Below are 27,791 nucleotides of genomic sequence, written 5' to 3' on the forward strand. Positions count from 1 at the left end.
TCCTCTCCCTTATACCTACCCATCCCACTCTGCGCTTGCACCCCCTGCCACACGCATCTTTGGGGGATCGCGGGGTATTTACGTAGATGTAGAAATTTCCAAAGACAGGAAACATTCTATAACTATCGGTAGTTAGTAGCTCCGACGTGTTTTCACACGAGTAAATAAAACTCTCGAAAGCCTCATAATTATATAAAATGATCGAGATGCGAAAATATGGTCGAGTTATAGACTCGAACCCACAACTCACGCCTAGTTTACTTTTTTCGTGCAGTTTTCTAAATTCGCGTCGAAATAACGATTTTCATGGTTTGAGTGGCTTATCCTGTTGGATCATACCCTCCAGGTTTGCTCTCGCTTAATCTCCCACGACATTTGGAGCCACCATGTTTTTTTTATGTTTCAGCTCGTCCAGCTAAGCTCCATTTTCATTTATATATTTTTCCTTAGCTCCTCCATTCAATAATCATTCTCCAAGAGCAGAGGGTTCTGTTATAACCAATTGCGGCCTTCGTCACTTCCATTTATTCTCCTCACAGAATTTCTGTCTCATTTCCCTACTATAATATTCATCGTACATAAATCATACGAGCAGGTAGACCCGAGGTAGAGTTCGCCAACTGGGATTTTATTACGGAACTTGTAGAGCGACGAGCGTCAAGTGAAAGGGCATTCATTTGCTAGGAAACATCGTCCCTCGCCACCCATGTTTCAAAGAGCACGCAGGTGTTCACGGTGAAAATGCGACAACAATGGATGCCATTTCACGGTCGAATATGTCAAACAAATAATTTTCGCAAATGACCCGAATATCGTGACCTCATAACAATAGCATTCCAAACTAGACTGAAAACTGCAGTCATTACTAATGTAAATATTTGCCTTTTAAAGATATTTTTCACTGACGATGCCACCACCCATTCATAATTTGAGCGTTATATTGCACCAAATCAAAAAATCATTAAAACCAAATTATGTATTCTATATCAATGCACAATACATCACTTTGGATATAATTATCAATTAAATGAATGTACATTAATAATTGAAACGTCATGCACATGCTCGGTAAAATTTCGACTTTACCCCCAAGATCCACAGGCCAGCTATCAGGAAGTGAACGTACCAGAATATGTAATTCAATAAGAAATCCATTTATATTGTGGGCAATATTGTTTACGTTGTGGTTTCAACGAGTGACAAAAGACAATACCGACGCTGTCACTCGTTGAAACCACACCGTAAACGCAGCGATGTCACATAATGGCATCGCTGAAATAGCATCGATAAAGCATTGCTTTGCGGTAGTCAAATTCGTAGTGCAGCACACATTGTAAACATAAATATTAAAGAGAATACAGGGAGTTGCTGCGGCTGATTTTTATTCGCTTGCTGCAGGCTAAAATGTGAGTCTTAATAATTCTAAAGAGAATATTACAGAATCAATTGAACCATTTTGTAGTGTGGGACGAATATTGAAGATTGTGATAAGAGGGAAGAACGTTAGGTAAACGAGGAAAGGGAAAGAAAAAGACTGGAACGATGGACGAAATGTCAGGAGTATACTTCATTGAAGAGGGCCTCATTGTAGTGTCGAATGTCAGGTTGTTTTGGTTGAAGAGACAAGTAAATGCGTGTATACACATGTAAAATACATGTAAATACATGCAAACATTTACATTATCGAACCGTTACACGTTAATTCAAAAACATAACTTTATCGGTGGATTATCATTAATAATAACGGTCGTACCACTAACGTTATAACTATATGCCTAAGTCAGCAATTTGAGGCATACCTTCGATTAAGATAGAGGCACCGATCCGCAACTTTTAACTCGTAATTGAGCCAATTTCATAAAGAAATTCCACGGTACATTACAATTTGCAACATGACTACATATGTTTGTAAACCATTACTTAACAAAATTAGTTTGGAATATGTAACGAAATATAGCTCAATAACGTAATAATTTCATACTTTTGCGGAATGAAATTTGAATTCAATTATTGCCGGATAAAGTCAACAAAATAGCATTATGCAAACAAGCTACATTTGCTCGAACTAAAATTAATGGCTGAAGATAGATACCAGCGAGCTGCTAGACAGAAATTCCGTGCCAGGTAGACAGTCAGCTTTTAAAACCGTAATAATAATAATATTTTTATTGACCGCTGGTCACACATGTCTTATGGGTAAAAGAGTCGTCAAACACATGGAAAAGTACAAAATACAGGTATATTTCAACGCTATGAACATGCTTAAAAAAGAACATATGCATTAAAGTATGTAACACAAACACAATGCACTGCAATTGCTAGTCATTAAAAAAATCATTTAATGAATAATAAAATTTCATTAGAAGGAGTTTCTTGAGTTTCAATTTGAAAGAAACTTACTGCACTTTAAGTTTGTCTCAAGTTGCTTTCACTTTTTGATGCAATTCCGAATTGAAATTTCTAATTTCCGTAATGGCTTGTGACATGAGTGATGTTTGCAAAGGCAAATAAATATGAAGGGCCTATGACAATACTTAAAAAAAATAGGGCCAAAGATTTATTTTGTCACAATTTCATATTACACTGTATTAACTACCACAAGCCATTAACGATTCAAAATACTGATCATAAAATACGAGGTACACGATTGAAAAAAGTGAACCCATGACTATGTAAATAAAACTATATAGTTATTCAGAGAACATAAATAATCCGCGCCTGTGGATTTTCAATTGCAGGGAACTATCATTTCAACCAATCAAATTGTTCGAAAGAATGTTTTTCTTTAGTCAAACTACCATCAACCTGGATCATCATGCATAAGGCATTAACATCACTCTCCTTTAATTCTCCCGTGGCATCAGAAATGGCATCGGTCGTACCCAATGCCGTTTGCCAATGGTGATGCGGGCGGCTTTTACGGAATAAGTACCGATACCATTTTCGGATGCCGTCCGAAGAATAGCATCGGGCAACTTAGGAATTACGTAACAACCCCCAGGTATGCACAGCACACGAACAGATAAGTCACGTACTATGCATGAAAAATATACAGAGAAAAAATTCATGAGATGCAAAACAATTTGCAACCACTTAACAGATCCAAGAGGAATGAACAGGGGGATCACCACCATTTCTTGTAATTTTCTTCGAGTTGCATACTACCAAGCTAGAAATGTATGCAACTTAACAGATCTTCTCATGAAAAATCTGAATCATATTTCTAAGTATCTTAGCTACATGAATAATTTCCCCTCTACGCTAAATTCTAAAATATTATATTAATTATTTTTTCTGCATTAAACAAACAGGACAGTATCAAGGCCACCAAGAAAATTATTTTTTTTCAATACCTTAAATTAAAAAATGCTTTCTCGCCTAAAGCGAAATATTTTCGATCAACTAATTTCATTTTACTTCTGTTTGCACACAGCCATGTAGAGCTGTTTTTATTAATTGCGACTAATCAGGAGCTAAAAAAAGAAATTACACCTCTGCATACCTCAAGCTCTAAAACACATTGTCCCAAACAAAATAATAGTATATTACTAAAGAAGTACTGTAAACTCTTACTCAATTATTATTTCATTACTCTCAGCTCTTTATTATATTTAAAGCTCCCTAATGCAATTACACCTTTCGGTTATATCGCAGTTTCTTTCCTGCGAAATTTGGTGAAAATCTAGCATCAAGGATTTTGTAGTTTCAGTGCAGTTAAAAGAAGTTCCTCGAGGAATGTAGCGTCAGCATTTCACCCTAAGTTCTAACGTATGATCGAAACTGAATGAAAAAAGTTCTAAAGAACTAAAACAACGTTCCAACCGTGCTCGCCATTGGATTATAAAATCACAATCCGCGAAAACCGAGGGGCACGCGAATGGGATTTGAAGCTGTAAATCGTTTCGGGGCCATATTGTCAAGGAAAATTTGTGAGAACCAAAAAGAAAGAATCCCATGCACGCGGGAAAAGAGAAGGCAAGCGCAGAGCAGAAGAGGGGAGTTAGCAGCTCGTCATATACGTACGCTCGTATGGGACAGAAAGAGCCGGCCGGCCGGCCGGCAGCATCTGTCTCGGCAGTGCAACAATTCCACCAGAGGAATCGGTTTTCAGTTGTGATACGTAAAAAGAAGGTTCACAGGTGTGATTGGGTTGTATAAATTAAACGTCGTATTCAAAAACATTAGTCTCGCTCAGCGCAGCGCTAAAAAATACCATCACGTCCGTTGTGGAGACTAATACGGAGTAGCCAAACAACGAACACTGAATTGCACACGTGATATGTCATAAGAGGTTAACTGTCGGCCATGTGAGAATGAATAAGTTACCAACATATTAAGCCGAGAGGAAAAAAACCAACGTTTCATATGCATATACTAATATTATGCAATATTGAAAATTTTCTGCTTGCAATTCAAGGGGGTTGCACCAACAGCAACAACATATAAAAGGATAACGGGGAATCTGTAACCGAAACAATTACCCAAAAACATCAAATTATTGTGAGATACATAATAACATAAACACTAAGGAACACGACGACGTAAAGATTGCCCTGAGATGGACGGCGAAAGATATTAAATCTACAAGAAAACTTTATGGATTTTTCCCGGCCTTTCACTCAATCAATATGCTACAACAAGAACGACCGCATTTTTCAAGAACGAAACAACTCCTCCAACGCTGAGCTAAATGAAATATGCACACGTACGCTAAAAAGGCATCGGTTTTTTTGTAAATCGTTAGAGTAAGCACAATAAAACTAATGCCAACTAGCAGAACTCAATGGGCCAACAATAACCCCTTCGTTTTCATGACCTCGCCCCTAAAAACTCCTTCCTTACGACCGTACTGAGCTAACCGGTAAAATAAGACGCGCGATATTCACCACAAACACCTTATAATGGTCAGGACACAACGAAGAACAACATAGCCGCCTTTGGAATGACAATGACCACGCCTTCCCGACGAGGTCAACGAAGGGGCCTACCTGGCAATCCTGAATAGATGTCCTAGAGCCCGGTACTCACACACACACTACCAACAACGTTGCCAGAGTACTCACCAATCGTAAGCCAGAAATCGAGGTACACTCCGATGATTGCCCCTCGCAACAGGATGCTTCTCGGTGGTGTGAGAATGCGGCGTCGAATTGGTAACAAATGAATTCGTGAGTCCTGGGTTGTAGCCGCGTGCGGATCTACGGCGACCGCTTGAAAATACGATGTTCCACGGACGGCACCGCGACAAAGACTGGGATGTGAAGACTGCCTTGAAAACCCTTTTGCGCCAGTCCCCCCACCCTCTCTCACTCCCTTCCCCCTCCAACCCTCCCCCGTCGTCTTGCTCACCTACAGAGAGGATAGTGTGGTGTCTCGGCATGACGTCACCAGGAGTTTCCCATCCTCGTCCTTCACCCCCTCCCTCCCAAAGAACTCCCCCTCCACGCTCCAACCCTCCCGCCACTCACTCAGACGCAGAGACCTCTATCGACTGTATTTTCCGGGCACCACAAAGACCGATCGACTTCAGTCGGGGGATTCGTCCCGTGGTGCCTGTGTCGACACCCGTCGTGGATGAGGGGAACTCGTTTAGTGCGCTACTAACAGCGGGAAAAGTTGAAGAATATAAGACTCGGGGACTTCGCCAGTGTCGTCAAAACTTTACGACCTAGAGTCTACAGATGGCTGATTCAAGCTAATCTGGCGAAGAAACAAAGGAGCCAAGATGGCACTTTGCACAGAGAATGTTTCCGCACTATTGTAAACAGTATTTATTTCAAATTAATCCGAAAACAGCACTTTGGCCTTTCTATCTGACTTTCAACAATAATATAATAATTGAAACAATTACGACACCCAAGCCTTAAATGGAGAAAAAACTACCCAGGGTTTTTTTTCTCCATTTAGGACTTCATTCTCTTACTCCCCTCACTACCGCTGCCCATCCAGATTTTCCTTCCTCCACACATACCTTGAGAAGTCTGAGGAATTTACAGGTGGTAGATAAATCGCTTATCCCTCCCATCTTCTGTAATACAGTAATTATATCTACCCAATATACTCAAATAAGCACATCCACACATATAATTATATGCTGTAGTATTTACTATTTCTTTCTATCAGTGACCCCACAGAGCTATGGTATAATGAGTAACTCTCCCTCTGAAAAAACTCTGAAATCAAAGTGTTGATCCCCCTAGAAATCATTTGTTCTCTTCTCTTTCCTTTTTTGATAATCCTAAGTAAAACATTGTATACTTAAGTTGGTATACCCTATAGTCTTCACACCCTGATTCTTAACCATTTTTTTGAGATGGAGTAATAATCTCTGAGCCCTCCTAAATGCTGCCCATAAAAACACATTTTCCACAGGAGAAACCAATGCCGGCCCCGGATACAGCAGGATCACATTATCTCAGTCTGCCAAGCCAGAGATTGCAGGTTTGATTCCATATGGAGTATGAGCATGAAGAACTTCAACAGATGGCTACAGTTATAACTTCTTGCACTGCTATCCATACTGTCACTAATGTTACTTTTAGATAGAGGGTAGTTGAGACAGCAAAAACAGCAAGGATTATCCATTGGGGTTATTTTGAATCTATGGGTGAGCATGCTTTTTTAAACGCATTGATGGTGTGTAAATACGTGAAGCATTCAGGTGAATTTATATATGCCTCAGCCTCTCAATCAGAACCTGGGTGCCTCAAGTTTCACGGCAGAAATGTATAAAATAGTATTTTTCTGACTCTCACACAATGCGAAATTTTATCAACTATCATGAGCAAAAGACCATATCTGTAAGAGAGAGGGTAAAAAAAAATTTTTCCACTACTGCAATTTCTCACAGTTAAAAATTAATGAGCTATTTAGGTAGAATAGACACCTAATATTATTGTTTTTCTCATTCCATTTTATTTAATCAATCACAATAGAAGCAAAAACTGGGTTTCGCCTACATGATGTCATTCTTAGTGTTTATATGTTCCCTTTGTAGTATTGCATGACATAATTACTTGTTGGAAGGATTGGGTAAAATGAACACAGTAACCTGGGGCACAAATATTTCACAAAATTTTAACTAGGTATTTCCAACGATAATACTCATTTATATAAGATAAAAATAATACTACAATATAGATTGAAATTATGTCATATGTTGATGAAGATGAATAATAATTTTAAAATTGTGCTTCTAGTAGTAGTATTTAGGGGAGGCGACCGACAACTGAGGTCATTTGCGCCATAGGGGATGGATAGGAAAGGATAAAGGGTGGAGAGAAACCCGGCGTCAGCATTAGCCTACTCTTTACGAAAGTTGCCAAGGGATCCACAGCTTAACGTCCCATTCGACGGATGGCATACTCACTCAAAGTGCCCTCCACAAAGCACCTCAAGTAGGGACCGAGATACCTCTGAAAAATATTCAATACCGCTGGGATTTAAACCCGGGCCCTCTGGGTGGGAAGCCAATACAATAGACACCTCACCATCTTGATCCCCAGTTATGCATCTATCTCTAACACCATATGATAGCAAAGAGCTCTACATCAGACCTCACAATTAGCCTTGCTTTATAAAAAGGGGCATTAAAAAGAAATAGAGTTTTACTTTTTTTTCCAAGTACAATAATAAAGTTTTCATATACTAGTAAAAATCATAAGAATTTCAGGAACGTCATACAGTAACTTTTAGAGACTACACAAGGTCCTTTTCCCTTAACATTTCTTTTAATTTTTTGTAGCTTTCAGTGGTTTTTTTAATTCAATTAAATAACCTCTATGATAATATCTTTAATAAAAATACCCAACTCTCTAATAAATTCCCTCACTTTCTCTGGAATTCTCAATTTTCCAGATAATTGGGTAATTTTCAGACAGGTTCTGTTCCAGGTATCACATAGATATGCATTTATATGAGCTGCTAAAAGGTTACCAAACATTAAAAAATCAAATAAAACTTTTAAGAAGATATTTGTTTCAGTTCAATAATAATTATTTGATTTCACAATAAGAAACACTTGAAAATGTTCCTTCATAACCATTGAATTAATTTGCTATAAAACAATTGATGCTCTAAAGTATCGGCTTCCAAATCACACCAAATTAAATTCTTAGCAGTCACTTTTTGTCTTTCCCTTTGAGGAAGATCCTAAAGTAGGTTCATCACATACGCCAATAATGTCAGAGAATATCTCCCGTTTTTTCTCCTCTCCCGTTTGAACCTGCCGCCATTCCTCTACACTCCGCCTGTAGAGTGAAAGCATGGCCAACACAGCAATAATTCGCCCAAAGGGACTTGCCAATAATTGACTCTCTCGAGCACTCAACTCGCCTGCCACAGTTTGCCTGAATTTGACAGTCATTTGCTTCCATGCAGCTTCCATGCTACGTGACCCATGCTTTGAAGTGGCCATGGCAACATATGTGCCCTAGAAGAAAGCAAAATGAGTCACTAAAACTTTTAAAATAAGGAAATTTTGTCAAGATGTACAGTTCTCATTAATTTCCCTTACATTAAAATTAATTGCCAAAAGGATCAATTACCATAGAAGGAAACTTAACATAAGGTTTATTTTTTTATGCAGTATGAAATTTTTGGATATGTAGTATCTTTTACTGGATGACACATCAGGAATATATCAATGCAACAATTTCAGAGTGTAAAAATCATTCACCTTGACCAGGATTCAAACTCGGATCCCTCAATGTCCGGTTGTGTGTTTTAGCTAGTTAAGCTATCGAGGCATCCTCTTAAACTCTGAAATTTTGAAAGAGGGCACCTCGATAGCTTAACTGGCTAAAGCACTCGACCGGACATTGAGGGATCCGGGTTCGAATCCCGGTCAAGGCGAATGATTTTTACACTCCGAAATTGTTGCATTGAAATGCGCATTAGTGGATTACTCTGTAAAAAGTTACTGTTGAGGCATATCCCGCAGTTTCTTTGGAACCAGGAATGTGCACAAATTTTGGATAATTTGAATGATGGGCTTAAGGGTAGAAATAAACTTCAAGCACAGCAGTGAGCACAAATAAATGGAAGCCATAAGGATATTTCAATTTATTGGCATTACAATAGGAAACTTTCCTAACATTGGAAATCAGATTGAAATGCAATAAAATAATTTACTTTGTAATTCCACACACTTTATTTAAAAAAACACGACCCAGGTTTCGACGTTGAATGTCATCATCAGGTGGTCCTCATAGAAGCATGCTGGCTATATAAATGTGCCTTTTACAGATGTTCATGCCTTAAGAACCTGATCTCTCACACTAAAGACAAAGTCCCCAAAAGCGAGAGGAGTGGAGTGTATGAGTTAAAGTGTTCAGAATGTAACACAAAGTATATTGGGCAAACAGGACGGAAATTTAAAGAAAGAATTTAAGTACACCAAACATGTGTAAAAAATAAGAACATAACATCCCTCTTTGCAAAGCACCTCATCAAAAGTGACTTTGTGACAAAAATAATTCATTTTGAAAATAAAGGTCAAAGGCTCGATGCTTCGGAGCAGTTAGAAATTTTGAAATGTGTCTGTTGGAAAGATGAATTTGCCAACAAAATTTTGTATCTCTCCCACTCCCCACTCCTAGACCTACCACTCTTCTAAGTCAAAGATGTAATTCTCTTTTCTTCCCAGCTACATTGTAACCTTTTTACCCCTCCAACTTCCCTCCCTCTCTGACCAACCCCCCTCCTATGATCAGAAGGTATATATAGCCAGCGTGCTTCTATGAGGACCACCTGATGATGACATTCAACATCGAAACCTGAGTCGGGTTTTTTTTAAATTAAGTGTGTGGAATTAAAGTAAATTATTTCATTTCAATATGTTATTCAAATTCCATAAAGTTACGCCTGAAACAACAAATTTTATTGGAAATCATAGTTTGTCTTGCCCCCTAACTTCTTTTCTCTAGTTTTCTTCATGCCCATATCTAAATCCTCCATCTATGCTCATTCTCCTCGCCTCGAAGACCAGGTTTAAGAAACATACAAGATATGCCAGAGCTCCATATAATAGTCTATTGTCTTTTCCTTCACATGTACACTTAGCCTATTTTCCACAAAAGCTCTCCACTTTACAAATACCAATTTAGCCAACACAATACTTTTTCTTAATGTGTTCTTCCAAAATATTTTAAATGCTCCATTTGCTATTTGAGTCCTTCATTCTTCAGAATCTTGGTAAAGACTGGGGTTGATGTTCTGGAAAACTTGGCATTACATATAATATTTTTAAACCAGCAAACTAGAAAGGATTCATTCAGTGCACCTAAAGCTAATTTCTGGTGTGCTATTAATGTTCTTCTTTCTTAGAATTGCCAATTAATAGCATGTTGCGATCTATTCTAACTCTGGTTTCTGTACATACAGTCTTTCTGTCACTGTATACCACTGGATACACTTTTGTTTCATAACTTTGATTCTTTGCAGTGCTTGAAGATGTTACGGAACAAGTTGAAATATACTTTGCACTTTCGGGCTTCACTTTGTGGAATTGTTTGATGCCCATGTTTAATTATTAAACACTCATTTAATATAGTTGAAATATTATCAGAATAATATGCTAATAAACGTAATTTCATTTAATTAACATTCCTGATGTCAGTTACATAAGTGTAAATAATGATTTTTAATCCTAAAAATAGATTAACAGTGTACATTTAACAGAATTTTAACCAAGAAAGCAGCCACTGCTGTGGTTGATTGAATTGTGAAAAAACTGAAGTAAAACAGTTCTCCCACCCCTTATATAAATACATACAATTAGATTGGTATTGCATTGCCACAGTTGAGAGCATCAACATATGATGGTGTAAAGAGTCCTCTTAGGCTTTACTTTCATTTTATTTGTTTTAGCATGCCATCTTTTGAAACACAGAAAAAATTAATATTTAACACTGGCCCACCCTTGCAGTGAAGTCAATTGGATCATTTAGGAACATACATAACATCAGCATCTTTGATCCAAAGTTAAAGGGTTCTCCTAACACCTAGCTAGCATCAACTCCAAGAGATCTCCTCTTCATAGAATTGAGTTATTTGAAGGGCTGTTACATTGTACGACAAGGATGTACATAGAAAACTTAGGTATGCACGATATGGCTGACGTCAAAAGATGACCCATAGGTGATAGCTACAAGAATGGACATTAATACTCATATGCTGCTTTCCCTAAAGTTTAAAGTGAATGAGAGGAGATATTATTATTATTATTATTAAGTAATCTTAAGGATAGATATATATTCTCTTATAAAGGAGGAATGTGTTTCACGGTTTAATTGTAATGATTTGACTGCTTTAATTTAAAATGTACACATTACCAGACATTTCCTATAAATGCAAATGTCCATGTGCATATGAATGGCTGGTGATTAGTAATATATTTTTGACAGGAGTTTCCACACTAACAGAGTTACATATATATCTGCAACAATCAGTCTACTTTATCATTAGGCCATATTAAATTATAGAATACTGTATGATATGATAACCCATATGATATGAGTAATCATTTGGCCAATTATTTGTCTAAGACTTATACTTAAAATTTCTAAGTTGCTGAACTGACTTTTCAATCCAATAAAATAGTTGGCTCATCAATCTTGAAGTTCTCCACAAATGACATCATGCCAAATTACATGGTTTATTTAATATATAACAGGGAAGAATGATCTGAGGCTTTCCTGGCGAATACTGTGGATGAAGGCTTCTCGGGTTTCGCACCAGGTCAGGTTGGGTAGCACCAACGTTTCGACAGCTAACTCCGCCATCGTCTTCAGGGTGAAGCACTTCACCCTGAAGACGATGGCGGAGTTAGCTGTCAAAACGTTGGTGCTACCCAACCTGACCTGGTGCGAAACCCGAGAAGCCTTCATCCACATATAACAGGGAAAGTTTCAGAAAAATAGATTTATTCCAGATATAGCTACGATGCCTCAAAATTCTTCTGAATACATCTCTTGAGCGCCAACACACTTTTTCCAGTGACTTTTCTGTGACTTGAAGGCTCCTTGGTAGGTGAATTCTGGAAGGTCCTCAACAGTATGCGTGCAAACTTCTTTGCTGGCATTTAGGGCCCCATGGTGATGTCCTTTGGAGGATTTCACTTTTGGGAATAGAAAATAGTCTGCTTATGCCAGGACGGGACTATAATGGGGTTGGGAAATCGTCACAATGTCGTTGTAGGTCTTCACAAGCAGAAACTCGATTCTGCCTTTGGTAGTCCACCAATACCTTCGAGATGAGTTTATCATAAGATGTTTTGCAATGCCAAATTTTCAGTGATAATTGTGTGCACTGTCATCTTAAATCCAATACAATCTGTGCTAATGTGCACACTTAACCAATGGTCCAAATTCAGCACTTCACACGCAAGTCAAGAAATTATTGTGACCGATACTTTTCATACAAACCTTGTATGTGAGGGTTATTAAGCTAGGTCCATTTGGTCATATAAAAATGTATTCATTGTAAGGAGTCATTATTGCCAGTTTTAGTTTTCTACCTCACTTATCTACACAATTACTATCATTCACTTTTAATAACTTTTTGCATTGCTGCGCCAGCAACATAGAAGTTTGCTGCCAAGGAATTGAACTAGTTAACAAAAGTGGTCTCGAGTTCCTTGTCTTCTTCAAACCATTATCCACCAAACCACTGTTTCAAGTGGAAGAAGAGGAAATAGTTCCTACGTGCCAGGTCAAGACTGTAGGGTGGGTGATCAAAAAGACGAAAAGCAGTCCAAAAACACCCATCCAATCAACATTCTTTGCTCTTTGCGTTGGTCGGTGAGAATTTTCAGAACCCACCTTCACACAATTTGTGATATCCAAGCTTTCCCATATAAATTGGTTATATAGTGGTGCATCCAACTAGAGGAAACTTATCAGCCAGAGCACTAATCGTCGATCAGACCACAGATCTTGGTCCTGATTGAATGATTTCCTTGGTCTAGATTACTGGGCCTCATCATGCACATTTGTGTGGCCATTTTTAAAGCCTCGACACCATTATCTAACCTTTCCTTCACTTATTACAGTAGGACTATAAACTAGGCACAACTCACAATGAATTAGGGCAGCTGATGATCCTTTTGCACACAAAAATTGAATCACAGCATGTTCTTTGCAACTGGCGGGGGCAATGATCTTAGCGGACATTGTTATCTGCATTGGATCAAAACAATGGCTTTAGTTGCTTCAAAAACAAGCAATAGATGGTGCTTCATGCATTCTTTAATGCAATATTTTAATACAAGAAAAAGGCCCTTAATTTTCAAATATGCCTAGTAACACGATATCTGTACAGGTAGAAAACCGCCATTAGAATTACCATATCTAAATAAATATTATGATCTCTCTTTATAGAAACAAAATAACACGGAATCATTACTTAAGTATGCATACTGATGAAAAACTGAAATTCACATATCTTCATGGTTTTTACCACCAACTCATACTTATGATATCCACAGTAACAAAGTGCTAATAGTTAGTCCAAGATGTATTCAATAATGTAATGAGTTACTACAGTAAACTAAATGGACTTCTAGGGTACAGTTTTGCAATCTAGGAGACAGAGTCCCAGAAGCCATTACCAATTTGATGAAGTTTTATCGGGTCTTCCACCGGGTCAGTGGTTCCATGTTGCCCTCCAGGGTCAGTGGTTCCATGTAGGCCAACATGGAACCACTGACCCGGTGGAAGACCCAAGAAAACTTCATCAAGCAAATATGCTGGGAAAGCACCAGATCTTACTTCACCATTATTAATTTGTTGAGTGCATATCGACCAACAAGGTGATTCTAATGACATGGATTTAACCCTGAAAGAATGCTTTTATTCCGATTCATCTTTGGGAAGTTTTGAGCCCTATAGTGCATACCAACCCTGGAATAATTACATACCATCATCCACCTGAAAAGCCTCTCCCGACTCTTAGCCCCAATATATTTGCTCTCCATGAAGGCATCCATTATGTGACTCCCTTTGGGATCACAAAAGATTTCCTGAAGATCTGGTGGCTTCATTTCTAATAAGCTGTTGATCACCTAAAAGTTTTCAGGCTATTAAAAGGTTGTAATCACAAATGACTGTTAGGAGAAAGATTATCTTAAAAGAAACTAGTATTAGATAAATATCATAAAAGGACACATTTGAGTACAATGGGATCAGATAATTGGTAAAACTAAGACTCATTTAACTCGGTTTAAATAAAACATGGATAATAATACATAATTATCACACTGGTTCTGTATGGGATGAAAAACTTATTCCTTATCTAACGGAGAATTATTCCTATGGCATTCAGGTTTTCAAGAAATAGGAAGGCTAAGTTTAGCATGAAAATTGCTGGGCATAAGCCACTGTAGGTAGAACAATTTCACTGACTAGAAAGCAAGTGTTTTAGACAAAGAAGGGTAAAGCAGAAGAAAGGCCATTGATAAAACTGTATCACATAACAGTTTGTAAAAAGAGACAGGGACCTTAAGTAAAGATGTAAAGAGGATATAAATGACGTTTTTCCAGCTGTGACCTTTTCAGATTGATGGATTGAAAAATGAAATGAACAGAAAGGGACAAAACGAAAAGATGCTAGGCTAAGTGGTATGGGTAGGGAGAAGTTTTTTGGGATAATTTGAAGACGGCAGGAAAAGTGGTTGCAGAGAATATTGAGAGCAGTGACAGAATGTTGAAGAATGTAATGGAGGAAAGAAGCTTAGATAAGGAGGGTACATGGAGAAAAGATTAGTTTTTAGGATTTATTACCCCATTTGGCCCTTCACAACTGTCAACATAATCATAAATATTAGCCCTGTTACTTACTTGAAAATAAAATGAATGATTGGACATAACTAGTTTTGGCCTGCTTATAAAGCTAAATAAAATTATGCCCAAATGACAATGAACCAAATGCCTTTTAATAGTACAAACATTAAAAAACTTCCAATCACAGCATTAACAGACACAATAGAGGACTTCAAAAAATTCAGGGAGAATTAATTCAATTACTCAAATTACTTCCCTTATTATGTTTTGCATTAGTGACGAGGTAATTCCATAATAGCAAGTAAGCCTTTAGTGCCATGACTTTTAAAGTTATCTAAACTATAATGATCAATGAAATTTAAAAAAAAACATAAAAATGATGGAATCCTTGAAACACTGCTAATAACATTATACAAGTTAATCAGCAATTGATGAATGAATACATGAGCATAAATGTAAATATGACAGTGATATCCAATTATCATAGTTTTAAATGTCATTTATTTCACAGAATGAGAATCATGTAAAAAAGATAATTTGTGTCAAAATTACTGAGTATTCAATGCCAGCAAGATCAAATTAATAAATGTATTTTACATCCCTTTTGAATCATTCATCTGCCATTACCCTCCAATGTAAGGAATGTTTGCTTTGCTGTTTCAATTTGCGAAGGATATTACAACAAGTGCAACATACAAATAGTACCGGTTGAAACTTGGTAGTGGTTTCCATACATCCTTCACTAAGCATTTAAACTCCATGCAAATACGTTCAATATAACTTCCTCACATTTCCTACCATGAAGGAGTTGCAAACTTCTTGAAAACCCTAAGGCACAGCCCATTCATGGCTTATATCAAATTGTCAAGTATCTTTTAAATAAGGATGTACAAGATGTGAGTTCCACATGAGAACAAGAACTTTCAGATCAGTGCCACTTGAAATTAGTTCTGATGTCCCTAAGGGATCAATCATTTGGCCCCTCTTATTTATTTTATTTATTAATGAACTCTTTCTTCACCAAATAGAATTGTTGTTTTGTATGCTGATGTTACTTCTACCCCAAATTCCGATGATATTTCATCTATGCGATTAAAAAGCACAAAAAAATATTAAAAACACGTCCTTTTGGTGTCAGAGAGATATTTCATGTTAAATTATAATGAAATCAGTTTCAAGCAGCTCCATTGTAAAATATCCCCCCCTTACGCAGCCCATTATTAAAAATTAACAACCATATGATCTAATGTTCTTTGACAGTAAAATTCCAGAGCCTTCACTTATGTGAAAAACTCAACTGGACCATGCAATCATCTTTCGAACAACCTCGTACATATAATTACATGCTAAGAAAGTAAATACAACAAACCTAGACTAAAACCTTAAAAATGCTTCACCACGCCAATATTCACTCACATCACTCAAATGGTATAGACTTCTGGCTTAATTCAAGGCCTAAGTCTAGAGCCATCTCATTAAAAAACCAATCAATTCAAGCTATTTTTGGTATATCCAATAGATCTTCAGGTAAGTCATTATTTGAGTATCTTGAAAGCCTTTCTCTCACTTGCAATAAATCCTACACTGGTCTATTTTGGAAAAAATCCTTCTCTGTACATGACAAATAACACTTCCCATAATTACATGACCCACAGCAGAGGGAATATCCATCTAAATGGTCAAATCCTAACCTGTTCTATGTGATGACCTCACCATTCTACTTTCCCACTTTACAATACACTTCGAAAATCAATTAAATCTATTATTTTCTTATTTACTTTTTAAATAAACGTGTGTAAAAAGTTACAAAGCAAGTTATATTACATTATGAATGAGCTATTTGATGACAAACTCAAAATATGAATCTTCAGCTATCAGTATCGGTAATATTGTTCATTCTCTTCTTGTATCTGTGTTTATTTTCCGATTTCCAATATTTTTCCTGTGCCTATGTAAACAGTCCAATACTGACAATTTCCACTTTTCTTTTGACCATTTTGAACATTAAGTGTCCTCTATACAAAACTATAACAGATTTTACCCTAATATATACATAGATAGGTGGGTTGTGGTAATCCAGGGGTAGAGCATTGAACTATTGACCGGAGGGCCCGGGTTCAATTCCAGGGCAAGCCTCTCTGGACACCTGCAGCTCCCCCCAAGCTATGTGATTTTTTGGGTACCAGATCTTCCCGGGAAACCATAACTCATAACTGGCACAGGGAAAGGAACTGGCCCCCAACCCTGATGTGTGAATTTCACATGCTGTTGGGCTTGGTACTGGGTGAACTCTACCATCACTTACCAAACCGACCCTCGGGTTAATTACTGTGTTTATGGAAATACATAGATGGCTTACTCTTATTTTAGAAAACTAAAAAAGGATTTTACATAAATCTACCACACTTACTTTGATAGGTTTGTTGAAATGCAGCATGGCTTGGATGATAAGAGATCCATGCAGGTTAACTTGCAATTTATCACGAGTGGCTTCCTTGCTTTCATCTCCTTTAAAAGCAACCATTTGCAAGCAAAGTGGGACAAATTGCACTTGACGACCTTCTGGTTGGTAACAATCAAGGGCTTTCATTAAATTCTAGGGAAAGAGAAATGAAAATATCCATGTAAAAATATACTATGCCAATCAACTTGACTAACATACTCTTTTTAATTAATGCTGATAATAAGAGACCTGATAGCAGAAGGCAGTATGGTAATATAACCACTACCCATCATTATTTGGTTACCTATGCATTCGTTGGGGAAGATTGAAACAAAATTCAAACTTTACTTTATGCTACTATTGGTCTTTCAAAAGTTTTACATTACGACATTAGTAGAGGTTTTTGTCATGATGAAAAACATTCAAAATGATGTTCAAACTTAAGAAATTTGCCCAATTTTGAGAGGGCTAAATGAATAGATCCCTATCATCTACTAATATAACAGTTGACTTGGAAAAATGGAAAAAATCATGGGGACCCTTATCTAAAAGGGATTAACTACATTCATGGAATTGTAAAATTAAGCTTTGGCTCTGGGTATGAAATTAATTGTGTGATAAAACTTACACGCACAGATTAAAAGTATGACCAAGTGATTGAGGTGAGAGCACATCCAGGCACCCAATTACCTGTGCGATGCTAATTTAATTCAGATTCAACAGGTCTAAAGTGATCCGTTCCTAAGTGCTATTGGAGCTGCAGAATTTTCAATAGTCTTCCAATTCCAAAAAATCCCTTACCCAAGCCAACAGCAATTTCCTACATCTAACAACAGTGAATTGGGTGAGAGGAATATGTTTCATAATTTAAAAATGTATTCATTCAATGAAAATAATGAAGAAGAAAAAAATATTCAACTTTGTGATAAATAGCAATTCTATATAAAATTAATACATATTAAATTATTTTATATGTTCACATATTAATGTTTATTTATACATTTAAAAGGCCTGTTTTCTCCATGGGCATCTGGAAGCTTTATTGGAGGCATTTCAGAAATCAACTTTCTGCTACCTAACTATGCATTTTTGCTTGTTTCCTGGTTATTATTTTTGTCAAAGGATTCCCCTATATGGAGTGATTTCACAGAACTCACCAAAAACAAACTTGTCTCATGAGCAATTGCTCTGCTACTTACATGTGGGTGGTACCCAATTATAATTTCATTATTTCTAATGGAGAGCTTCTGCTGATGCAAGACTGGAGTCGAATGAATCAAAGTTATATCACGTATACATTGCACATTAAGATAACAATCAATGGCTCAATTAATATAGTAAAGCATTACAGGGCCAGGAAAATCACCAGTGGTTCCAGCACCCTTTTTTCCAGACTTTCCTGTTTTGGCCATATAACATTAATTTTACTGTTCAACATTATCCTAGCAACCTTCTGAGACCTTTAATGTGGTTTTCATAAACATTGCAGCATGCAGTCCCCATTCCTCAAATTGACTGAGGATATACACTTCACCACTGATACATAAAAGGTCAGAGTTCTATGTCATTTGACCCCAATAAGGCCTTGACCTTGTGAACTATTCATACTTATACTCTATTCTAAATGAATTTTTCCAACTCCATGTGGAACTGATTCTACTTCTAGTGGAATAATTGATGCCAGGCAGTGGATGTCTCAAAGGAGGGTCTCTATTCTTTATGGAGTCCCTTAAGCCTTTGTCATGTTCATCTGTCCTGGTCCAGCATTATCCTTATTTTTCATTATGGATCTTCCGAATTGCATCAAAAACTGCCAGCACTGTCAGCAACAGTCTCAGAATAATACGCCACAATGACCACCTTTATGATAACAGCAAAGACGTTTCCACTACCATTAATGGAGCAGAAGAGAACTCGGTTTTTTCTCAGTAGTTGCAAAACCCAAGCTACCATACTGGGGAGCTCTAGGTTAATCAACATTGGTTTTAGCCCTAGAGCAGCTGCATTGGTGAGATAAGTCCACCAAATTGTTACATTTTGTAACTTAGGGAAACATAGCAGGAACATGACATTAATACAGATTAATCTTTTCCTTAATGTGTTCCCTTCTTTTTAGAAGATAAGGTTACACTCTAATTGTCTCTCAACAAGGTTAAGCCAACAAAAAAAAAGAAATGAAAATTTTATAATTTGGAAAATCTATCTTCAGTTTCCTATAGCCACAACTGACTAGGCATGTAAGTTTAATTATAATAAATGTTTCATATTTACGAACTTTCATTTCAATTGATATTTTGATTTAAAAGACCAATCCCTTCAAGTGGTAAAAAAATTTCTCCAAGTGTATTTCCTCTTCTCATGACAACTTGTGTAAGCTCATCATTGACCCATCTTGCCATACCAAGGGACTTCATAGTGCCTCATGCAAGGTACACTATTTTGTAATGCTTAAGCCAATTTAATTATAGATATGAAGTTATAGTTCCATGAAAATCTATCACAATCAAAAGAATTATTCTACTTCACCCAAATAAAACTTATCAGGAGAGAACATTACTTCTTATCACCTTATATTTTTACTTCATCAAATTTAACCGTTTGCCTGAAAAAATGGCTGATAAGACTTTAGAAGTGACTCATACATTAGCATTGCAAGGAGTACCCCAAAACAGATGACTAGTTGCAAAGGCTGAACAATTCTCTTACCTGTATGAAAACCCCTTGTTTGTGTCCAAGTCTCTTACAAGCACGTGAAATACTGGTGAAAACTCCAAAATATCCACTCGAGAAAATGGCACTTAGACCACCATCTGCTTCCAGGATTTCATCAAATATCACTTCCAGCTAAATAGTTTCAAAAAAAGGGACAAGATTAAAAAATTTCTACAATGACATCACAACACCTACAACTCTTTAATACTAGTCCTTTTCTATCTTAATCATGGAGGGCAGTGAGCATTGGGTTCTTGAAAACAGGGAAGAATATGGAGAAAGGAAAATTGTTGGAAGAAAGAATCATTGACAAGGCAGAAGAATCAGAGTTGAGGTACATTAATATTTGTTAAGGTCAAAACAATTTATAAGAGAAGGAAAAATGACCATTGATTCTCAAATGCTTATTTCTCGTGAAATTCTCCAATAGCTATGGGATATTATACCTCACCAAGTTGAAAACAAATACATATTTATGTACCATAGCAACAAATGTTTTTAATTGGGAGTGCCTGAAAACTGGTCACCTCACATTTCAATGTTTTAAAATTAGAAGCATTTAGATACTGGACATAGTTTGACATAGTAATCATCCTCGCATCATAATCTATAATTATTTAACCATGCATATGAAAAGAAATGCATAATAAAATGATAACTCTCAGGTGTTGCTTGGTAAAATCTCCACGTTATAATACGGTAGTAAAAAAGTCAATTCGTAAAATTTTACGATTTAATATTAAATTTATTTTCAATATTCTATTTTCATTTACAACAACCTTGATGCGATGAAAGGGCTTCAGTGTTTTAATGATCACTAGAGCTCTGCTCATGTGATCAATGATTATTGCACCTGGTAGACGGGCTGCTCGGGCCAGATAGATACAAGGGTGGGAGCAAGATGAGTTTGCTCAGCATCTATTCCTCAGTGAGTTGCCCACAAAGTCATCAAACCTCAGGTAACTTTACAGTCACAGTGCCACATAGAAAATACTATCTAGGAGGGCAATGAGAAACCAACTCAATTATTTATTCCACACCTTTATGATAGGCACAATTAAGAAGAGTTTTGGACACTACAAGACTAAACCTACTGGGCCAAAAGTTGTGACAGGCACCAGTGGTGGTGGAGGATTCCTCAGCTGTTACCACACAAAATCCTTAAAAAGCAGTATCAAGAGCAGAAGAAACTAAGAAGACTGCTTGTGTAGGATTGTGTAGGGAATACGAGTGTTCGGATAATTTTGTGGACAGGGAAATCAGAAAATATAAAATAGGAGGAGGAGAACATACTGAAATTTTCAGGCTGAGAGAGGTGAGATAGAGGGACACTGAGGATTATTGGAGCGATAATTATAGAGTAAAACACAGCCGAGGAGAAGAGAACCTGTGAGGGGTGGCAGAAGTATTGAACCAAAAGGTAGGAAGTTGTGAAGTGAACAAAGAGTAAACAAGTAATAGAATATTATTAGCAGAAGTAAAAGTTGAACCAAAGAACTTAGTCATTATTCAGGTGCACATGTAAGAAGTAACCACAGGGATGAAGAAAAGGCCACGTATATGATGACATGGAACAAAACAGAATGAGTACCTAGTGGCACTTGAAAAAATTACAAATGTGGATAGAGAGATGGATACAATAGATTAAAGATGGAAAATATCAAAAAAGGAATATTAAAGGCCTCGAATGAAACTAAAGGAGCAGTAAAAAGGGCAAAATAAGCACGATGGAAGATGCAGTGTAAAGATATATAAACCATACAAAAGGATGGGAAAATATGTGTGCTTTACAGAGAGGAGAATATACTACCAGGAAGTGAGACAGGAAAATCCATGGACAATGTCAAAGATAAGGCAGGAAAATAATAAATTTATCTTAGAAAGGTTCCAGAAAGAAGGGTAGAATACATACAGTAGGTATTTAATATGCAAGGATATTAGGTAAGAAAATTAGTCATCAATAGAGTGTAGATGGGGATAGCTTATGCTCCGGAATACTTATTTGCAATATAGTAAGGACATAAAGGACGGTGGTAGACCAGAGGTAGCGTGTCTGCCTGTTGAGTCGAAGGCCGCTGGTTCAAATCCCACAACTAGTGAAAATCTTACAGCTAAGATAAAATTTGCTGATGGTTTTCGTTAATGGTTGTTACCAGTCTTATTCTGCTACATCAAGTTTCATCTCTTCCTCAAGCCTAAAATTTTCCTTGGTGGACGGAGTTTCTCTTCAAACAAAGAACTAACAGCCAACATAGACCGATATTTTGTAGGCCTGAAGGAATCTAATTTTCAGGATGGGGTTAAGACATTGGAACATCACTGGACCAAGTGCATTAGTGTACAGGGAGGCTACATTGAAAAATAAAAATGTTTCACTGAGGCCAGTCATTTATTTCTATTTCATTCCGAGAACTTCAAATTACTCATGCGAGAAGAAAAAACACATTAAGCAAAGAAGGTTTCACAATAAGGAGGGAGTTGATGACAGTGGTAAGGACGTTAAGAAAAGATTTACGGAAAACTTTTATATGGATTGCTGTGTTGTGGAACATGGAAACTTGGTCTCTGAAGAAAGACAGTAGTAGTTTGAAGACTTTTGAAATAAGGATGTAAAGAAGTATTGAAAGTTAGAAAGGTAAATAAAGGAAGATTCACTCGGCATGGTCGTGAAGGTTACAGGATTATTAGGAGAAATGCAAAGACGACTGGCAGACCAGAGACTTTTGATTATATCTGGAAAGCTGAAGAATGTGATAAAGGAAAGTATGTTAGACAAGCAAGATAGAGGGAGAAAAAGGAAATGCACGATGTACGTAATGAATATAACAGAATGAACATGGAATTGAAGAAGTGTTTTTATTTAGTGTAGGGTGTCAGTTTGCATCTGATTAGAAATGGCTAAGAAATGTAATGATGTTAAGTTTGCAAATAGCAAGAATACCAAAAAAGAAAATATTGTTATTTCAATTATATTGATTTCTCTTCAATATTGTCTGCCTGATTATGCCATTGAAATAGTTGAAACTGGAAATTTAGCACCCATTTTCGCTAACTTGTAAATAGAAATGTGGGAGGTGGTAGCCCACTGGGTAAAGTTCTGGGCTAATGACCAAAGAACCCAGGTTTGATTCTGGGTGATGCCTCTCGCTACCCTCAGTTTCACCCAAGCTCAGTGATTTTTCAGGTACCAGGTCTCCGTGTGTATCCATATTTGGCACAGGGAAAAGAATATGTCCATCCACCCTGGTGAGTGACTATCACCCACCATGGGGCTAAGTACTAAGGAAACTCGACCAACGTCTATCAAACCAACCACTAAGTTGATAAGCAGTAAATTAAAATGCACTCAACCCTGGTATATTAAATCTCATACATACCATTTCCTTATCTGGACAGAAGTCAAAAAGCCTTTGAATGGTGAAATTAGCTCTGTTGTGTATGGCAAGTTTTGCAATCTTTCCTTGAAGGCACTCTTCAAATATTTTTTTAAACACATCCGTAGATCCTGTGGCTAATGCAGAATCAAGCACATGTAGAGAATAATCACATTCGAAAAGTTCCTCGTCACCATTTCCATATTTCTTGAAGCATTCCTTGATTAAAACTTGCACAAAGTCATCACACGATGCTGTGTCTCCTATCCTCTTTAAAGCAAACAGTAATGACTGCACAAGTCCTGATGTCACTCCCTCAAATGCCATATCTATGATGGAAAAATAAAGTTTTTAATTATTCCATCCATCTAAATCAAAACAAATCGTACATGAAAGAACACAGGAGTCAACGAAACGTTAAGACTTAACATTATCCCACAAAGTATGCTCGAGTACCTTGAAGCACCCTAACAATAGAGAAGCTTACCACCAATCTGAGGCCATGTTTTGAGCTTACGATGGTAGTCCTTCAAAAGGTCAACATACTGAGTTGGCAGCTCACATTCACTCTTTAGCTCCTCCATACTTTTTGCACTTAACACTCCCCCTTTACTTGACATATTATCAGATTCTTTTCCGCCACTAGTACAAAGAAGCACTGTCCTAATGACATGATTTGCGTACGTATCCCATGCAAAATCCTCCAGATTATTTAGGGCAAAACGGCCAACACGTATCACCCAATCATCCTTAACACCACTGGAATCACCTTTCCCAACCAACGAATCCTGCAATGAAGGACCACTTAATAACTTCAGTCTTTGACATCAACACCATAGATTTAAGGTCAAAAACTTATGTTTCCTTTATGTTGAGGGTAGAAAAAGTATCCACTCCATGCGGAAGTGCAAAGTTTCTTTTTCTACCATCATCATGAGGGAATTCCACAAAGTTAAGCCTGAAATTGTCATGTTTATACGTTACCTTTGTTTGTTTCGCTACAATCAGCAGCAATTTTTGCAGTACGTGGCTTGCAAACGGATCACCGAATAGAGGGCGTAAGTCTTGACTGAAAGCCTTAGTAAACCTTTGAATTACTTCTGTGGATGCCGAAGGAAGAAGAGTTTCTATAGCTCGAGAAACTAGTTGGTTGCAGGACAAATTGATTTCTTCTCCAACTGTCTCATCGAAGGCATTATTGACGAATACCTCTAATAAATTTGGGCTATTAAATACAGAACTTCAATAATATTATGCAAGAAAAACTATTAAAGTAAGAATGCTTACCCTTATCATCTTCAGACGAAAAATCTTGGCGTGACATTTCTAAAACGCGAACAAAGTACTGATAAACATCCTCACTCACGTGAGTTCCCCGACCAAATTTCCCTTTTTTCCCATAACTTTTTGCCTTCTGCAGAAAAGATTTCTTCCGTTTACGTTTACCATGCTGTTCCGAGGGCGCATCCATTTTCAGGAAGATAACTCACAAAAATATATGACAGCCGTTTTCCGTATTGAGCGGAGATTCAAATTATCACGAGGGCCTCCGGGTTTGGACGTCTAAGACGTTTAAACCTCTCAGCTTTAGGTTATGTGAGTGGACTTTATTAATTTCTTTAATTCTTAGCCTAAATATTTAAACATTTTATGTGAATATCTTTTAATAATTTCGATCATGACTTACCGGATGTAAATATGCCTGAAAAAATGTTTGCGTAAAATTACCTGCAAGCATTGCAATAAATATTTTTCCTACTAGGAAAAAATAGCATCAAATATGCTTTTTTCTTTGTTCCTCTGTTTATTTCTTAGTATCAAACTTATAATCAATGTATAACCTGATGAAAATCAATGTATACTGTAATGAATAGCCTTCGCATATGGCCTCCTAAAAATTCCTTACATTAGCGACATTAATGAAACTAATGAACATTTACAGTTGGTGTTTGATAGAATGCAACAATAAGGGAGGGCACTGTATTTGAAATGAAAAATCATTAATATTTAAAAATCGTCCCCTATGGCTGCTTTTAAACGCTAATTACTTTAAAAGCTTGCGATCGAGAGAGTATGTTCGCCAGAGCATTGATGTATAGCAATAAATACGATGGTATAAACCATTCTTCCAGATGAATAATTGTTAATTTAGTGGGATCCACACACTCGACTCTCTCCATTGATTTTTAATCTTTATTAGCTTGATACAATACTTAATAATTTAATTCTGCGTTCTCAAATAATAATTTGGTGAGTCAATTTTTTTCAATATTTTTGGCAGAGCCTATTCAACAAAATTTTCATATCTATGAAAAATTTAAGTTTACCTCGTATCGATTCAATCACGTTAGAAATAATTCATCGCAGTCATGATTTTTTCCCTAACAATTATCATATGTGATTCTTTTGAACTTCCGCTAACTTTGAAGGTGACGCAGCCTTCGACCTAAAGACTCAGGTAGGATGACCAGCGAAGCAGTGGTCACCTGAAGATAACTAATGCGGATGGAGAACCCGGAAGTGCAGAGACAAGCTGTTCAACGCAGCGGAAACCTTCGCACGAATACTTATCACTAGGTTGTAGAGCGTTGGATGAGAGCCAGGAAGAGATAACATTTGTGAATCTAAGAAAAGTACTTCTGGCTATTTATCGTTGCTTGTTAAAAAATAGAATACAAAAATTTTCAAATTGAACCCGTGTCTTTGTCCAGTCTGCATTGAGGCACTGTAAAGTCTACCTGTAGTCATGGTGCTACGTTAATGGATGTTTGACCTTGAGGGGAATGTATTTAATCGCTTCTTGAAATCCATTGTATTACTATAAATTTACAAGCAATACAATTTGTAATATTTTAACCAAGCCAAAAGTGGTTTGCAGTGTTGCCTAGATAACGAGTCGGTCATACAGTAACACGTATTGCCATTTGTTGAATCTTTAGCACCTGGTTAACCCCCCATGCATGCCCCTATAACAAAACATAATACTGAAGATGGCGTTGAAAGACAGAAAAATGTTGATTTATAAACAGTGTATGCCATTTTAATTCAAATCTAATTAGATGGCTAGTAAGCTAATGCAGTTTATTTATTTATATATGCATACCCTGCAAGCCACCGCTGGGTTTGTGGCAGGGGGTGAATACATATCAGAATAATTCCACCCGAACATGACCCTACCGCGGTCGAGCAATGCTATTATGACCTCCTATCGTTCGTGGAAAAAATTACATTTTAAATCTATCTGTTCTACACTTAATCTCTCTAATTTTTGTAGCATTATCTCTCCTGCCGCAGTACGATTGGGGTGATGATACATTTTCAACATCACTGCTAAAGAGACCTTCCAATTTATGCAAGAGCTTCAATCTGTAATTTATCCCTCGCTCCGTGAGGGATTTCCAGCCTAGCAGCTCTAATATTTTTGATACGCTACAAAGTTTATCGTAAAAACGTTTTACAAATCTAGCTCCTTTACGCTGCACGCGATCCTATTCGGCAATTAATCCAACTTCGTTCCCATATACTTGCAGCATCTTCTAAATGAGGCCTAAGCAACGACAGATAACATTTCTCTTTGACATTTCCACCACATTTACCAATTATTCTTCTAATGAATCCTAATTTTTTGTTAGCTTGTCCACATATTCCCCGTATGTGCCCCACCCAGGAGAGATCGTGAGTGAGGGTAACGCCTAGGTATTCAATTGAGCCTACTCATTCCATTTCGGTGTTCCCAATACAGTAGGTGTTCGGCCAGGGGGCTCGCCTTTTTCCAAAAATTTATGACTACGTGCTTTTTTAAGTTTAATTGTAATTGCCAAGTGTCGCACCATTGTTGTATAGCGTTTAGGTCATCTGATAAATCTGCTTTGTCCTCAGGATCACGGATATCTCTGTAAACCGTAAACCAATACGTCGTCCGCAAACACGAAACTTATCTTACCAGTGACAACGGAGTCAATGTCGTTGACGCAAAGAAGGAAAAAAATTGATCCGATAACACTTCCCAGGGGAGCACCTACAGCGACATCTACTGCATTAGATTTAACTCCATCTATGACAACTCTTTGTACCCGGCCATTCAAAAAGTCTTCAATCCAACTCAGTATATTTTCATCTATGCCATATGCATTCTAGCTTTGTGAGTAGTTTACTATGGGGTACTTTGTCGAATGCTTTTCTAAATCAACAAAAAACGCGTCCACTGGGACATCGCTCTCTCCCGAACTAAGGATTTGTGAACAAAAATCGTAAGTTGTGTCTCGTAGGATATACCCTTTCGGAAACCGTGCCGGTTATGCATCAATAACAACTCCTGACTGTCCAGGTGTCCCACTGTGGAACTAGCAACTATGCATGGTTCGAATAAAGATTATAGGGAAATATATCTGTTTGATATTGCAACAATGTCTCAAAATTCTTCAAAGTACATTCCTTGAGCGTCGAGATACTTTTGCCAACGGTCTTTCCACGATTGAAACC

General features: G+C 37.2%; 2 protein-coding genes across 2 annotated transcripts in view; both read right to left on the reverse strand.

The window, feature by feature from the left end:
- The window catches only part of LOC139693880 (oxidative stress-induced growth inhibitor 1-like), a 108,443-nt gene extending 103,205 nt beyond the window's left edge, over positions 1-5,238 (reverse strand). Inside the window, exon 1 of the mRNA XM_071592196.1 lies at positions 5,064-5,238. The gene's annotated coding sequence lies outside the window, so the exon portion shown is untranslated. The remainder of the gene's footprint in view (positions 1-5,063) is intronic.
- A 1,730-nt stretch (positions 5,239-6,968) lies between these two features.
- LOC139694301 (nucleolar protein 9) lies at positions 6,969-24,780 on the reverse strand. Its single transcript, XM_071592778.1, has 8 exons — positions 24,597-24,780; positions 24,294-24,520; positions 23,797-24,097; positions 23,313-23,638; positions 19,930-20,067; positions 17,191-17,376; positions 13,919-14,062; positions 6,969-8,431 (listed from the first exon to the last, which is right to left on the reverse strand). Exons 1-8 carry the CDS (start codon positions 24,778-24,780, stop codon positions 8,114-8,116), a joined length of 1,824 nt encoding a protein of 607 aa, XP_071448879.1. The 3' UTR covers positions 6,969-8,113.
- Between the last annotated feature and the right edge of the window lie 3,011 nt (positions 24,781-27,791).

Source organism: Hetaerina americana, unplaced genomic scaffold (genome assembly GCF_022747635.1).
Source record: "Hetaerina americana unplaced genomic scaffold, ioHetAmer1.1.p SCAF_5, whole genome shotgun sequence".
NCBI lineage: Eukaryota > Metazoa > Arthropoda > Insecta > Odonata > Calopterygidae > Hetaerina > Hetaerina americana.